The sequence below is a fragment of the Erythranthe guttata genome, chromosome 4, assembly GCF_056151865.1.
Source record: "Erythranthe guttata isolate IM_541 chromosome 4, IM_541, whole genome shotgun sequence".
In the NCBI taxonomy this organism is placed as follows: Eukaryota; Viridiplantae; Streptophyta; class Magnoliopsida; order Lamiales; family Phrymaceae; genus Erythranthe; species Erythranthe guttata.
Genome location: NC_142536.1, coordinates 18,796,427 through 18,810,663, shown reverse-complemented (window position 1 = coordinate 18,810,663; position 14,237 = coordinate 18,796,427). Strand labels below are relative to the sequence as shown.

At 33.7% G+C, this 14,237-nt stretch overlaps 4 protein-coding genes across 4 annotated transcripts; all 4 read left to right on the top strand.

Moving 5' to 3' along the window:
• The first annotated feature begins 294 nt into the window (after positions 1 to 294).
• Positions 295 to 3,477, top strand: LOC105949128 (Nucleotide/sugar transporter family protein). Its single transcript, XM_012972404.2, has 8 exons — positions 295 to 589; positions 984 to 1,107; positions 1,342 to 1,526; positions 1,619 to 1,686; positions 1,781 to 1,913; positions 2,021 to 2,182; positions 2,368 to 2,640; positions 3,149 to 3,477. The coding sequence occupies exons 2-8, from the start codon at positions 987 to 989 to the stop codon at positions 3,221 to 3,223; spliced, it is 1,017 nt and encodes a 338-aa protein (XP_012827858.2). The 5' UTR covers positions 295 to 589; positions 984 to 986; the 3' UTR covers positions 3,224 to 3,477.
• A 497-nt stretch (positions 3,478 to 3,974) lies between these two features.
• On the top strand, positions 3,975 to 6,677 carry LOC105949113 (NAD(P)-binding Rossmann-fold superfamily protein). Its single transcript, XM_012972387.2, has 6 exons — positions 3,975 to 4,192; positions 4,295 to 4,467; positions 4,570 to 4,755; positions 5,457 to 5,619; positions 6,151 to 6,337; positions 6,415 to 6,677. Exons 1-6 carry the CDS (start codon positions 4,072 to 4,074, stop codon positions 6,557 to 6,559), a joined length of 975 nt encoding a protein of 324 aa, XP_012827841.2. The 5' UTR covers positions 3,975 to 4,071; the 3' UTR covers positions 6,560 to 6,677.
• Positions 6,678 to 7,607: 930 nt separating this feature from the next.
• Positions 7,608 to 10,334, top strand: LOC105949114 (gamma-interferon-responsive lysosomal thiol protein). The gene is made up of 5 exons (XM_012972388.2): positions 7,608 to 7,992; positions 8,297 to 8,362; positions 8,558 to 8,698; positions 9,670 to 9,762; positions 9,861 to 10,334. The coding sequence occupies exons 1-5, from the start codon at positions 7,738 to 7,740 to the stop codon at positions 10,083 to 10,085; spliced, it is 780 nt and encodes a 259-aa protein (XP_012827842.2). The 5' UTR covers positions 7,608 to 7,737; the 3' UTR covers positions 10,086 to 10,334.
• Positions 10,335 to 10,597: 263 nt separating this feature from the next.
• Positions 10,598 to 12,321, top strand: LOC105949050 (uncharacterized). Its single transcript, XM_012972318.2, has 5 exons — positions 10,598 to 10,808; positions 10,902 to 11,031; positions 11,113 to 11,544; positions 11,826 to 11,998; positions 12,095 to 12,321. The coding sequence occupies exons 1-5, from the start codon at positions 10,640 to 10,642 to the stop codon at positions 12,199 to 12,201; spliced, it is 1,011 nt and encodes a 336-aa protein (XP_012827772.2). The 5' UTR covers positions 10,598 to 10,639; the 3' UTR covers positions 12,202 to 12,321.
• Positions 12,322 to 14,237: the final 1,916 nt, after the last annotated feature.

The window sequence follows — 14,237 nt, the reverse complement described above, 5'->3', positions numbered from 1 at the left end:
AATAGAGGTCCATTCTGTGGTGTTGTCAACATTTTGCTTACGCACAAAGAAGTGTTCATTCTACCTTCCTATCTTCTGTCCTAAGTTTATTATTTTAAAATTTTGCTTAAATAAATATAAATATTTATATATATTAAATTACTAATGTTAGTTAGCAGAAGTAATGCTGCTAATGGCTTTTGTACAAAATATATATTCATATTCCTGCATAATTTAAAAAAAAATATATAATATGGTTATTGATTAATGAAGAAAAGATTGGTGTCCTTGCTTAAAATGGCCGTTAGCTATAGTTTGTGGAAGGACAAAGCTAATACAAAGTTAGCACCAACCACTCTCTCATCATTCCCATTAAAAAACACTCCTCTTTTTGCTCTCTCATTCAATCCTCTCTCTCTCTCTCTCTCTCTCTCTCTCTCTCTCTCTCTCTCTCTCTCTCTCTCTCTCTCTCTCTCTCTCTCTCTCTCTCTCTCTCTCTCGCCACAGTTGAGCTGAGCCGCCTCTTTTCCGGGATTCTCTGAGACCGGTTTGTGCTGGTGTGCAAGTTTATCGTTTTTCATTACGACGTGCGTCGTATACGTGCATTCTTGTAAGCGCTTTTTTTTTTCTTGACATTATTTAGCATTACAGAGACTCTGTATATTCATCTAGACAACAAACAACAATATTATCACAAACAATTCGGACAAAAATCAGCTTATGCGTTGTTATTACTATTATTATTATTTTCCATACCGACGAATGCATTTAATTTTACGATTTTTATTTCCATCGTTGCATGATCATCACTACCACTAACTATATCTTTGTTCTTACTCATTTAGTTTATATTTTTCCTAATTAAAAAAGATTGATTTTTTTTTTCCTAGCACACAATTACATCACATGTTTCACAAGTGGTTTACTTCCAATTTAGCCTCTCATTAGCAATACTATAATTTGCAATACTCATTTTACTCATTTCTCTCTCGATTTTTCCGCAGACAATGGGAGAGATTTCGGGCTACCAATTAGGTGTGATGGGCGCATTATTTCTTTCCGTTGCTTCATCGGTCTCCATCGTCATTTGCAACAAAGCCCTGATGAGTAATCTCGGTTTTCAGTTTGGTAAACCATCGTAATCTCTTCATTTTTTTAATTTTTTTTATTTAATCTTGAAAAACTAATCATCTTATAATATAATCAACAATTTTAACTTCATATAGAAAAAGGGGTCCTCGATTCTTGAAATATCGAACCAACGCTTACTAGTAGATGATCATTATATATTTTAATAATCGACTCGAATAATAATCTATTTCGTGTTGTAATCTTTTTTTTTTTTAATAAATAATTTTACAGCCACAACGCTTACTAGTTGGCACCTGATGGTCACGTACTGCAGTCTCCATGTGGCGTTACGATTAAATTTCTTCGAAAATAAGCCGATCGATTTGAAGACGGTTATTCTTTTCGGTATGTTGAACGGAGTTTCCATTGGACTTCTCAATCTCAGCTTGGGGTTTAACTCCATTGGCTTCTACCAGGTTAATTAAAATTAAAAAAACCATCGATTTTTACTAATAAATATTAATTTAATTTTGCTTTCGCATCTTAAATACTCGACTTTTTTTTTCAGATGACGAAACTTGCAATAATACCCTTCACTGTCCTGTTGGAGACAATCTTCCTTAACAAACAATTCAGGTCAGTAAAAAAATTGCAAGATTCTCGAAATTCCATAATATTTTCGACTTTTTTTTTAATTTTTTATTTATTTTAATTGTGTATATAAATGCAGCCAGAAAATAAAATTTTCGCTATCGATTCTGCTACTTGGAGTTGGAATAGCATCCGTCACAGATCTTCAGCTCAACTTTGTCGGAACAATTCTCTCCCTTTTAGCCATCATAACAACTTGCATTGGCCAAATTGTATACACAAATCACTTTTTAAATTCGTAAAACCGTCGTTTATTCATCGTCGTTTGTTAAATACGCTTTAGAATTTCATTTAATTTTTTTCCACTAATAAATTTCAGCTTACAAACACAATACAAAAGAAGCTCAACGTTTCATCGACTCAACTACTATACCAATCAGCTCCATTTCAGTCGGCAATCCTTTTCGTGACCGGTCCTTTCGTCGACCAGTTTCTGACCAATCAGAATGTTTTCTACTACAAGTACTCACCCCTCGTCGTGGTACGTATATTTATGTTTATTGCATTTAGCCCCCTTTATTATATAAAATTGCTAATATAGTCCCTGTATTATTAATATTAGCAAAAAAAACCCTACAATGCAATTTTTTTAGCAATTTGGTAATGATACAGGGATGTAATGAAAAATATTTAATATTTTTTTGTGACAAAATTTTTAATATGCAGGGATTTATAGTACTATCATGCTTGATAGCAGTGTTTGTGAATTTTAGTACATTCTTGGTGATTGGGAAAACATCACCAGTTACATATCAAGTACTTGGGCATCTCAAAACATGCCTTGTTCTTGCATTTGGTTACACTCTCTTACATGACCCTTTCACTTCAAGAAACATCGTCGGCATACTTATCGCCATTGTTGGAATGGGAATGTACTCGTATTTCTGCACTAACGAGACCAAACGTAAAGTCATCGTCGACGTTTCCACTATGCCCCAGGTACTCACATATACATATATATTTGTTTGGTTAAATCACGGCCACCCCCTGAGATAAGGTCAAATTACGAAGAAACCACTATTGTTTGGGTATTACAGCCATGCCCCTCAACTATGAATCTTCTTACACGTTTACCCTTATGGTAACATAATCTTCTAGATTCCGTGGGATGTTCTCTAGTTTGTACTCGTTTTGTGCAAAAATGCAGTTTCTGATGCATCATAATATGACATTTACAAGCCAAGAGACACATCTTATGATCATCTTGTTTCAAAACGTGGAGCTCGAATGGGGTAAAACGAGTACAAACTTGAGAACATTCCACATAATTTAGAAGATTCGACTAAATTTTACACTACAAGGATCAACGTGTAAAAAGATTTAAATTGAGAGGCGTGGTTGTAATTACCCAAACATGAATTTTTCTTAATAAATAATAATAAACTGGGATTCTTGATAGTTTGGACTTTGGACTAACTAATATTTATTTATTTTATATTATTTTTAGATGAAAGAGAGAGATACAACTCCACTTCTAGCCAGCCATCTTCAAGATAAAGAATCAAAGGATTCTGTTGTTTGATATCAATCTGTGTGTATTAGTTCCATGTTTGTTTGATTAGCAGACAAGTTTTGATTTTTTCCTTTAATTCTTTTGCATTTTGAGAAGTTTATTTTCTAAGTATTGGATCTTTTGTGAGATTATTATTTGTTTAGTCCTTTTTTTTTTTCATTTAGAATTTCAACCAGAAAGGAGGGAGTTAATTTGCAAAAACCCCCCTTGTGCTATTCTGAATTTCTAATAAAAGTCCCTCGTGTTATTTTTATTAGCATAAACCTCTCTTTGTATTGTATTTATTTTAAGCTTACAAATTTTTTTTTTGAGGGTCTGTTTGCTTTTGATTTTGATATTTTAAAATTGTTTACAAGTAACATAAATAATATTTACTCTACTACCTTATTTTTTGACACATATTTTCTAAGAAATACTTTATATTTATATCTTGAAAGATACATTTTAAGATCAAAATGGGATTATGAAAATAATCGAGAAAAATAAATTAAAAAAATGAGCAATTTATAAAATAAAATATTTTTTTTCTACTAAAATTGAAAATAATAATTTTGTAAGAAAAATAAAGTAGAAAAAAAAAACTTCAGCTAAAAATAGGAGAAATTAGTTAAGAAAGGGTACAATTGGCAAAATATAAAGTTTAGGGGGGGATAATTTGAAGGTTTCAATAGTACAAGGGGTAAGTGATGATTTAGATTGTATGTGGTGGGTAAATGGAAGATAAATAATAGTACAGGGGAGGCAAATAAAATTTGACAAGAAAAAAGAAAAAAACTGAAATTATGCAGTATGAATTATGAATAGAAACGATACCCACTTCCTACTGGGTTTCTCGAGCTTGTCCAAAAAGTCCAACAATGGCGAACAAACAAGGAGAAGTTGTGTGTGTGACAGGTGGCAGCGGCTACATTGGCGGATGGATCGTTCAGCTCCTTCTCAGCCGCGGCTACACCGTCCACGCCACCGTCAAAGATCTCGGTTCCCCTTCACACTCTTCCTCCTCTCCGTCCACATTTCCCTCTCTTCCTTGTAGTCGCTAATTAGGTTTCGTTTTCTTCTTTGATTTCTCGATTTTTGTAGCGGATGAGAGAGAAACGAAGCATTTGAAAGCCATGGAAGGAGCTGAGTCCCGCCTCCGTCTTTTCCAGATGGATCTGCTGAACTACGGCTCCATTGTCGCCGCCGTGGCTGGCGCCGCCGGTGTATTCCACCTGGCTTCCCCCTGCATCGTCGACGAAGTTCGCGATCCCGAGGTGAACGACTCTCTAAAACTGTTACATCACTCCTCACAATCAAAGTGATTTTCAGCAATTTGCCGGAATGAATTTGTTTTTCACTCTGTGTGAGAATTTTAGGGCGAGCTATTGGATCCGGCAATTAAGGGCACGATTAATGTACTCACGGCGGCCAAAGAATCTGGTGTTCGGCGCGTGGTTGTCACGTCTTCAATCTCGGCTATTGTTCCCAGCCCTAATTGGCCCTCCGATGTTGTTAAGAATGAAGATTGCTGGGCTGATGAGGATTACTGCAGGAACAAAGGGGTCTCTCTCTCTCTCTCTCTCTCTCTCTCTCTCTCTCTCTCTCTCTCTCTCTCTCTCTCTCTCTCTCTCTCTCATATATGATTGATTGTTTGATGATTTACTTGGTGATAAAAATTATATTCTTAGACTCGTTTGGTTGGGAATATTAGCCGTGATTAACTAAATAATAGGACTTTGTTTGATTTTTGGTATCCCAATAACTTGCCGGGTCGATCCCCAAGTGTTATGTTAACATGACTTATCTTGCCTTCTAGGGCCCTAGGATGTTTTTTGTTGGATCATCGAAGGTTCAATAATATAATTGAGTTTCATTAGATTATCTAATCTTATCTTGGCAACCAGACGAGGCCTTAGACTTGTCTCTAAAATTCAAGAATGAAGATTTTTAATTGAGAATGATGTTTGATTGTCTGTCCTAATTAGTTAGCTCTGGTATAAGATTTGGTCGAACATCTTAAAGAAACACATGTTCTTAGTCGATAACCTCAAATCTCATTGTATGGACAGTACACATACGTTGTCAAGACAGAGTTTTAACTGATTGATCAGGACACAGGTATACGTTAGTAGATAACAAATGGCCTTGGAATTAGGGAAAGATTGTCGATCTACTGTGAAAGGGATTTTCGGATATCGATAATACTATTATGTTGCCAGCTTCTATTCTACTTCTTGATAGTTGAATCGGGATATTTTCTTAGGTTTGGTATCCACTTTCGAAAACCATGGCCGAAAAAGCTGCATGGAAATTTGCAGAGGAAAAAGGTTTGGATATCGTTGTGGTGAATCCCGGTACGGTGATGGGTCCGATTATTCCTCCTGCCCTAAATGCAAGCATGTTGATGATTCTTCGCCTTATTCAGGGTAATCCATTTTTTTTTTTTTTTTGAGATATACAAAATTTATTAATGATTTAAATTTTCATCATATAAATGTGCAATTAGAAAGTGTACGCGAACTTATACATTCAATATTCGATATATGCAACATATTCAAGTTTCTTATGCTACTTCTGTATCGTTTATGATTTCATTTTATTGTTTTTGATAATCAATTCAAGTGGCCTTGGATTTTTTTTTGTGGCAAGCTTTATCCACCATTACATGACACATGATAATATTTCATCACCTTAATCACGGAGAAAAATAAACTAGGTTGTTCTGACCTTTGTCGTATATTCTTGTAACCGTAGATTTTATCTATATATATATATATATATATATATATATTGGGTTTTCGGGTTTCAGGTTTCGGTTTCGGTTTCGGTTGTAAACCTATTGTCTGAAGATCTATATTTTCCTCAAATCTTGAACGTATTACAAACAACGCATACTAATTATGTGATTCACGCATGCCGAACATTGCACAAGACTTTTTAACTCTGTTTGGATATAGGCTGCACCGAAGAGTACGAAGATTTCTTCATGGGATCTGTGCATGTGAAAGATGTGGCTCTTGCACACATACTCGTATACGAAAACAAATCTGCAACCGGAAGGCACTTGTGCGTCGAAGCTATTTCTCATTACGGTGATTTCGCTGCTAAAGTTGCGCAACTTTACCCCGAGTACAATATACCTACGTAAGTCATTGTGTGAATCAATCTTGTGTTTCGATCGATTCTAATATTTTACATAATAAAATGGTATATGTGTGTAGGTTAACTAAGGATACTCAACCTGGATTACTAAGGACTAAAAATGCAGCAAAGAAGCTGATTGATTTGGGTCTGGAATTTATTCCTATGGAGCAAATTATTAAAGATTCTGTGGATAGTTTGAGGATCAAAGGGTATCTTTCTTGAATACTTTGATACTGCTCGATTAAATTTAATCTTTTATTTTGCAAACAATGGAATCAAATATGTCTGTGTAAAAAATTATTGATTTTTGTTTCTTCTATCAGAATGAATGGCTCCACAATTCCGTCCAGGTACATAGTTTGAGTAGATGTTAATAAAATAATTTAGGGTAAATTACAAACAGCCCCCTGAGGTATGGTGAAATTACAAAACCCCCCTCTTGTTTGGATAATTACATTTACCCCCCTCAACTATGATTTTTTCTTAGACCTTCACTTTTATAGTGCCAAATTCAACATAGTCATCTAGATTCCGTGAAATGTGCTCTAGTTTGTACTCGTTTTGTGTAAAAATACAGTTTCCGATGCACCACAAATTGATATATACAAGCTAAAAATCACATATTATGATCATCTTGCTTCATAATGTAGAGTTTGAATGGGATAAAACGGGTGCAAAAGTGATAATATTCCATATAATCTCGAAGATTCCACTAAATTTGAGGAGTTGAGGGGTGGTTGTAATTATCCAAACAAGAGGGGTGTTTTTGTAATTTGACCATACATCAGGGGTTGTTTGTAATTTACCCAATAATTTATAAGAACTACGGATATATGCGTGCAAAATCATCATATTCGCTTATTTAGGGCATGTTTGGCTTAGCTTATTTTAGTTTAAACAGCTGAATAAATTATTTTAAGAGCTGATAAACTGTTACGTCTTATATGGTCAATTAATTTTTAATGTATTTGGATGACGAATCTATAAGATCTATATTACTCATTGTAACGAGTAATGTATATTTAAAAAAAGAAAATTATTTGCTATTGACCTGCTTATTTTTTGAATTTTTAAATTTAAAAATATACAAATGCCAAACACTTTAAAAGAACATCTTACAAGCTTCATAAAAACGATTATTTATTAGAAGATACTTTATAATTTATATACACTATTCAATTGCACTAAATTAAACCATGTAATCAAAAGAGGAGTACGATTATTTATTTCCAGCCACAAAAAAAATCATATAATTTTTCTTTTTTAATACAAAAAAGCATATATATATAATTATATAAACAATCAGAATGGAAAGCTTTATTCTCCATACACACAGGAGAACCGCGAGCATTTGATCCAAATACAAGTCGTCAGCAGAAACAGAGCAGTGGGAATCAGCCATGGGAGCTCTTCGACTACTCTTGATTCTGTCGATCATCTCCTACTCTTCTTCCTCCGCCGCCGTCGCCGCCGTTGACGGCGGCGATAAAGTGAGCTTCGAGATCTATTACGAGACTCTGTGCCCGTACTGCTCCAACCTCATCGTCAACTATCTAGGCAAGCTCTTCGATTCTGATCTCCTTTCAATCACCGATTTCAAACTCATCCCTTACGGTAACGCTAAAATCAAACCTAACGGCACCATCACTTGCCAGGTATTTATTTGTTCATCCTCTTCATTCATTTCGTCGCCCCCTTTTTTTTTCTGATTTTTTTTCGTTATTGCAGTCTCTAATTACTTGTTTGGTTTCTTAATTTTTCTTCTCTAATTATGTTATTAATCGACGATTTAGTCAACGGTTGTTTTCCGGCATAAGGAAATTCAGATTCATTCAGATTACACTGTGAAGCTTATTAACAAGCATTTTTCTGGAAAATTATCTAATCTGACTGAAGAAACCTGTGATTTTATTATTTTTACGGAATACGCGCGACTAATTACATCGTTTCTGATTGCAGCACGGCGAATGGGAATGCATACTGAACACTGTGGAGGCATGTGCAATTGATGCCTGGCCCGATGTGGTTAGTATCACTCTTTTTCGTTTTGGGGAATTTGAAATTACGTTAGATTTGATCGTGATGAAAATTTGCTTATTACATACGGCCTTATTTATACCTGTCGTTGTTGTTGAGGAGAATTTGGTTGTAGAATATTTGTTTCTCGTAGCTGATGTTTTATTTGAACAATAATATTGATCCATCAAACTCCTGATGCAGAACACTTATTTCCCTTTTGTATACTGTGTGGAAAGTCTTGTGTACGAGCACAATTATACTTACTGGGAAACATGTTTCGAGAAATTGAGTTTGGATCCCTCTCCTGTGGCTGCTTGTTATAACGGTGAACGTGGAAAAGAGGTTGGTTTTTCTGACTAATTGTTTATGTTCGTTCCGTAGCTTTTACTGTGTGACGGATATGTTCTTTTTGCGAATGTTAAGTTTCTTCGTTTTATTTTATATGGTATGAAGTACATAATACCAATTAATAATTAAATTGTATGAAAGCAGTTAACGCCGAGCATTTTGATTTCTAAAGGACTTTTTTCAGATCTTGAATTAGTTTTTTGATGTAAACTCTCATGGATATTCCGAATTCCATCTGCAGCTCTACGTATTTAGGTTATACTGGGAACTATTTCACTATGCTCTTATCCAAGTTTGCTATTTGCTTCGTTTTCCGATAGTTCTAAACTACTGCATGCATCTATTTTGACAAGGTCAAAACGAATTCGGAAGTAAAAGAAAAATTGGCTTTTCTAACAAATTTTTTGACTCCACTTCTTCTTTTGTACTTGTGAAATTCAATTTATAACTACTGATAAAGGCACTTTAGAAAGTTTAAAGAAAACAATTGGATATTCCAAGAAGCTGCCACGACAGAAAAAGTTGGTTGAAAAAAGCTGCTAGGCTGATTCCGGTTAAACCTATCTTTTTGAGGACTGCATATCTAATACAATCCTATGCGTGTTTTAGTCACGAGGATTGTTAATTAATGACTTGAAAGACAGAATATATTAACTAATGACAATGTTGCAACTTATCTTTTTACTATATTCTAATTTATTTAGTAGAGGCCGGTTATCGGCAGACAACTATAGACAATGAATTTGTTCATTGAAGAATTTTTAAATTAAGAGAGTTAAACTTGAACGAAAGAACTCTCTTCCATGTTTCTTTTTTTCTCTGTCTGAATATGCAATGACATGGAAATCGACATGCGAGGAATTCTATTATTCCTACATGCTTCGCTATGCACACGTGTATTCTCTTTTTCTTGATTCGGCAATTTGTAAACTGACGTGATATGATTAATTAAAACGTTAATGCAGCTTATACTAGGATACGCCGCTGTCACGCAAGCACTCGAACCACCTCATAAATACGTACCGTGGGTAGTTGTAGACGGTGAACCACTTTATGATGTAAGTATATATCGTCTCTCTCTTTCCCTTACAAATACTATGAAAGAGAATATACTAAAAAGTGCATATTCGACCTGAAATGTCTTAATCTACCGTAGGATTATCGAAACTTCGTAAGCTATATCTGCAAGGCATATAAAGGAACTGCGAATCCATCTGCATGCAGTAGTGAATCATCCGTTGGACAGATTCGAAAGGTGAAAATGAACTTGATCAATTCTCTCTTCGGAGAAGAAACATCCAACTACTCGAAGCTGTTTCAAACAGTACAACAAGCTGTACTTTCATGGCTGCCGGGAAACAAAGTAGCAGCTTCGTCTTAGTTCCTACATTGCTCTTTCGCAATCAAAGAGGTGGTCTCTTGTCCTTGTTTAAAGATATATTTATACACTCAAGTCATGTGGTACACAATTTGTATGTATTTTGTAACTTTGGTTAGGCTAATTATGCTCTAAAATAAACTGCCAAGACAAGAGTGTAATTAAGGTTTGTATGTCTTGTAATATGCTTGTATGCAAGCAAGGTGTATACTTATCAGCAAGTTCATTGTCGCTCAAGAATTTGATACTAAATTTTATTTGTAATATGCCCTAATAACAAAATTAAGCAAATAAAATTAAATACATATGAAAATATAAAAATTGAAAAAGTATGCAATGCACAGGATTTGCAAAAAGGAAGAAAATTTAAAAGGAAGAAAATTTAAATATATGAAGTTTGAATTAAGATTTTTTTTTACTCTTAGTTGCTATATATTTAAGCGTACTTCTAGGGTTTTACTTTTTAATTTATTATATATATATATATATATATATATATATAAGATTCTAGGGTTTTACTTAATTATCTTCGTGCCAAAAGGAAAAAAACTAAAATCATGAAGCTTTTTCTGAATCCTTTGGTGACTAGTTTGCTGGGTTGTGCGGTAGGCACTTGGATTTGTTACACGTTACTCGACGAACATAAGAAAAAGCCACTCGTTTCAGAAAGAGTAACGGAACACGTTCGAGCAAGATCGACAGCGACTGAGGCCGATGATGATGATGGTGAGGGTTCGTGACCAATCAATATGTGTTTTTGCAATTTTACATTTTCCTTAAAGTTAATATAATGATAATTGTTTTGTTTGGTTTCATTAGAATTGATTGTGGAAACAAGAGACGGTTCCCCTCTGCATTTTATAACCAAAATTAAATCTTACACCTTTTGTTTACTGCATCCGGTTGATAAATTGGAAACTAGGGAATTTGAAGCCGGAGATCATAAATGGTATGTTGCTAATCAGTTATATCGATTCTTTATAGAGTTAACTTTTTAACTTATGGTGTTCTAATTTATGACCGCTCACAGGAAACTCATAATTTATCCTTATGGCAAAGAAAGGAACAACAAATATGTTTCTGTATACTTGGCCATGACAAACACTAGTTCTTTGCCTATTGATTGGGAGTTCGATGCCATCTTCACTATCTTTCTCCATAATCAGATCTTGGACAAATATTTTTGTTGTCGAGTAAAGCGTCGTTTTAACGGAGCAAAGTGCAAATGGGGATTTCCAAAATTCATCTCTACAAATGAACTAGTAGATAGATCAAATGGATATCTTGTTGATGACAATCTGGTGCTTGGTGCTGAAGTTTTTGTCCTCAAAAGACAACGAGTCGTTGAGAATGTGAATGTGCTCCGACCGTCAATATTTGTACGCGATTGGGAGATTTCAGAATTCTTAAAATTGGAAAACGTTTGGACTTCTGAAGAATTCAATATTTGGGGTTTCAATTGGTATATTATTACGGTTTCGCAGATGCTACACCAGCTAGTGAAATACACCGGGCGATCTGGAACCATTAATCTACATATAACAACACACGCATCTATGTGTATGTGTGCTTCGTGAATGATTATTTATATAGATTTATGGATCAAAACCACCCGGTGTGTTACACCAGCTGTAGCATCTCATCGACCTATCACTACCTTTCCATTTTGCTTTTCTTTTTCCCTAATGGCCAAACTTGTCTTTAATTTCTCATTATGGTTCATACTTATATTTGTTAACTTAGGAAAATAGAGCTATATCCAAATGGGGGCGACTTGAGTTCAAAGGACAATGCAGTGAAAATACATCTGGTGTGTGTTAGTGCTCATACTTTTGCTACTCATCAAAAAGTTAAGGCGGAATTTTATATGCGCCTATTAGACAGGTCTGATGCAGTAATACACGATTCTGGAAAGCGTAAGTAGTATGTTTAAGGTTTTTTCCGTAATTTGCTATGTTTTTTAATATGTTGAAAATTTACGGATTTTGATCTTAAAATTTTCGTATTTGCAGTTTTTCATTGGTTTACATCTTCAAGTACAACTCGGGGCCCTTCATTCAAAAGTCTTGCTGGCTGTTGCACCCTTTCTGTGGATATTTATCTACAAGTTGCTGTGTAGACAATGATTATTTAGTTCTTATTCTTTACTTATTTAAAATATTTAAATTTGAACTTTAATACTTGAATACTATTTTTATTCTTTTCGTTATTGTAGCTTTAATTGTTTGTGTTTGATTTCATTTAAGTTGTTAGTTTGCAAAATTATCTTTGAAAAGTTGTCAACATCAATTAGATTTCTGAAAAAGAACAAAAAAAATTAAGATGTATGCATTAGTTCATCACAACTACAAATTAGTACAATTAAATATTGGTAACCTGTTTTAACTTTTAATTATATATAAAAAAATAGTTAATATTAATTAATTGCATGAAACACAAATATAACATAACTACTTACGAATGTGATGTTTGGATCGGGTGTGTTTCGTGAATCATGATTTGTTTTTTATTATTATTAAGGTTAAATACATATTGCACCCTAATCCTATCACATATTTTTTTTTTTTTATTTCTTCCCTAATTTTATTTTCCACAAAGTAAACATTTCACCCAAATTATTAGAAAAAAAGATTATCTTCTGAAGATTATTTATAATTTCCTTTTCAATTTATGATTTTGGCAATTTTTGTACCTAGCCTAAACATTTCACCCAAAACTTATGAATTTCTTTAAGGGTGCAAATTTAGACCGGATGGTCTGTTTTAATAGAAAAATCGGATGCATAGAATGATTGACACGTGGATAGTTTAAATAAAAATATAATTAGGATTCTAATAATTGGAAAAAAAGAAAAAGAAAAAGAAAAAAGAAAACCCCAGCATAATCCGTAAGTCGTAACCCTCTAACCCTAATTATAATAGCGTAATTTATCAAGAGTTATGACTTAAGAGTGCCACGTGTCAAAAAAATAGTGGCATCCGATTTATATTAAATATCGGCTGATCCGCTCAAAATTTAATCTCTTTCTTCTGGATAATATTTTAAAAATATTTTTAATTTCTTAAAATTTTATAATTTTATTTTTAGCCAAAATAATCTCGATTTAAAATGCTTCATGTAGTTCTAATTCTCAAAACTTACACATTTTATTTTTTACGTCCAAACACTACATGACATATTTTTCTAGAACCACTTGTAGATGCAACCGAGTGCTACATAATAGAGTATAAAAATTGCCCAAGTAATGAATTAAAAAAATGCCTACTTATATCATATAAATGTAAGGATAAAATGGTAACTACGCTACATAAACTAACAGTGTTAGAGACTTGAGGATTGACCATTACTTGAAGTGCCACTTTGTCGCATTTTATAGTACATGTGGGCCGGGTGCAATTTGTATTTAATTTAACCCTTGTTATTATTGTCTTCTTTGTCAATAATCTGAAATAAATTAACGAGATTTTATATATGTTACGTCGGATTGTGCTAATTAATTAATATACATGCAAGAATTGTATGTTTAAACATATGTTACGTCGGACTGTGCTAATTACGTACGACTAGCGAATCTTGTGGTTTTCTCAAGATAAAATGTTCCATTGAGTGAGTCGGATTGTACTAATTACATACTATAGGAAGAATAGAGTTGGATAAAGAGAGAGAGTTGTATATTACTCATATATATAGTTACATGTAGGAAACCCTAACCTACACAAGATTACATGCCAAGATTACAAGATATATCTATAATAAATAATAATAATAATAATAATTGTGAATAATATATACGTTAATACGTACGACTAGAGAATCTTGTGGTTTTCTCAAGATAAAATGTTCGATTGAGTGAGGGTCGATTGTGTTTCTCGCTACGTTCAGAGCTGACTAATAACTGATCAAAAAAAAAACGGAACTTAGGGAATCTTCAATAAAACTAGAAAATGCATGTGTACATAAATATATATGAACAAGATTTTGTACAAGTAATGTAGTAATTTTGTACCTTCTTATAAATTAGTGATAGCAGGTTCTCGGGGCTAAAAATTGTAGGAACCCCATATTGAAGATAGATATATCTGAAATAGTATGTGATGTTAATTATTTAGATCACCTGGGGTAGTGTAGTAAATGAACTAGGAGAGCAAAGTGGAT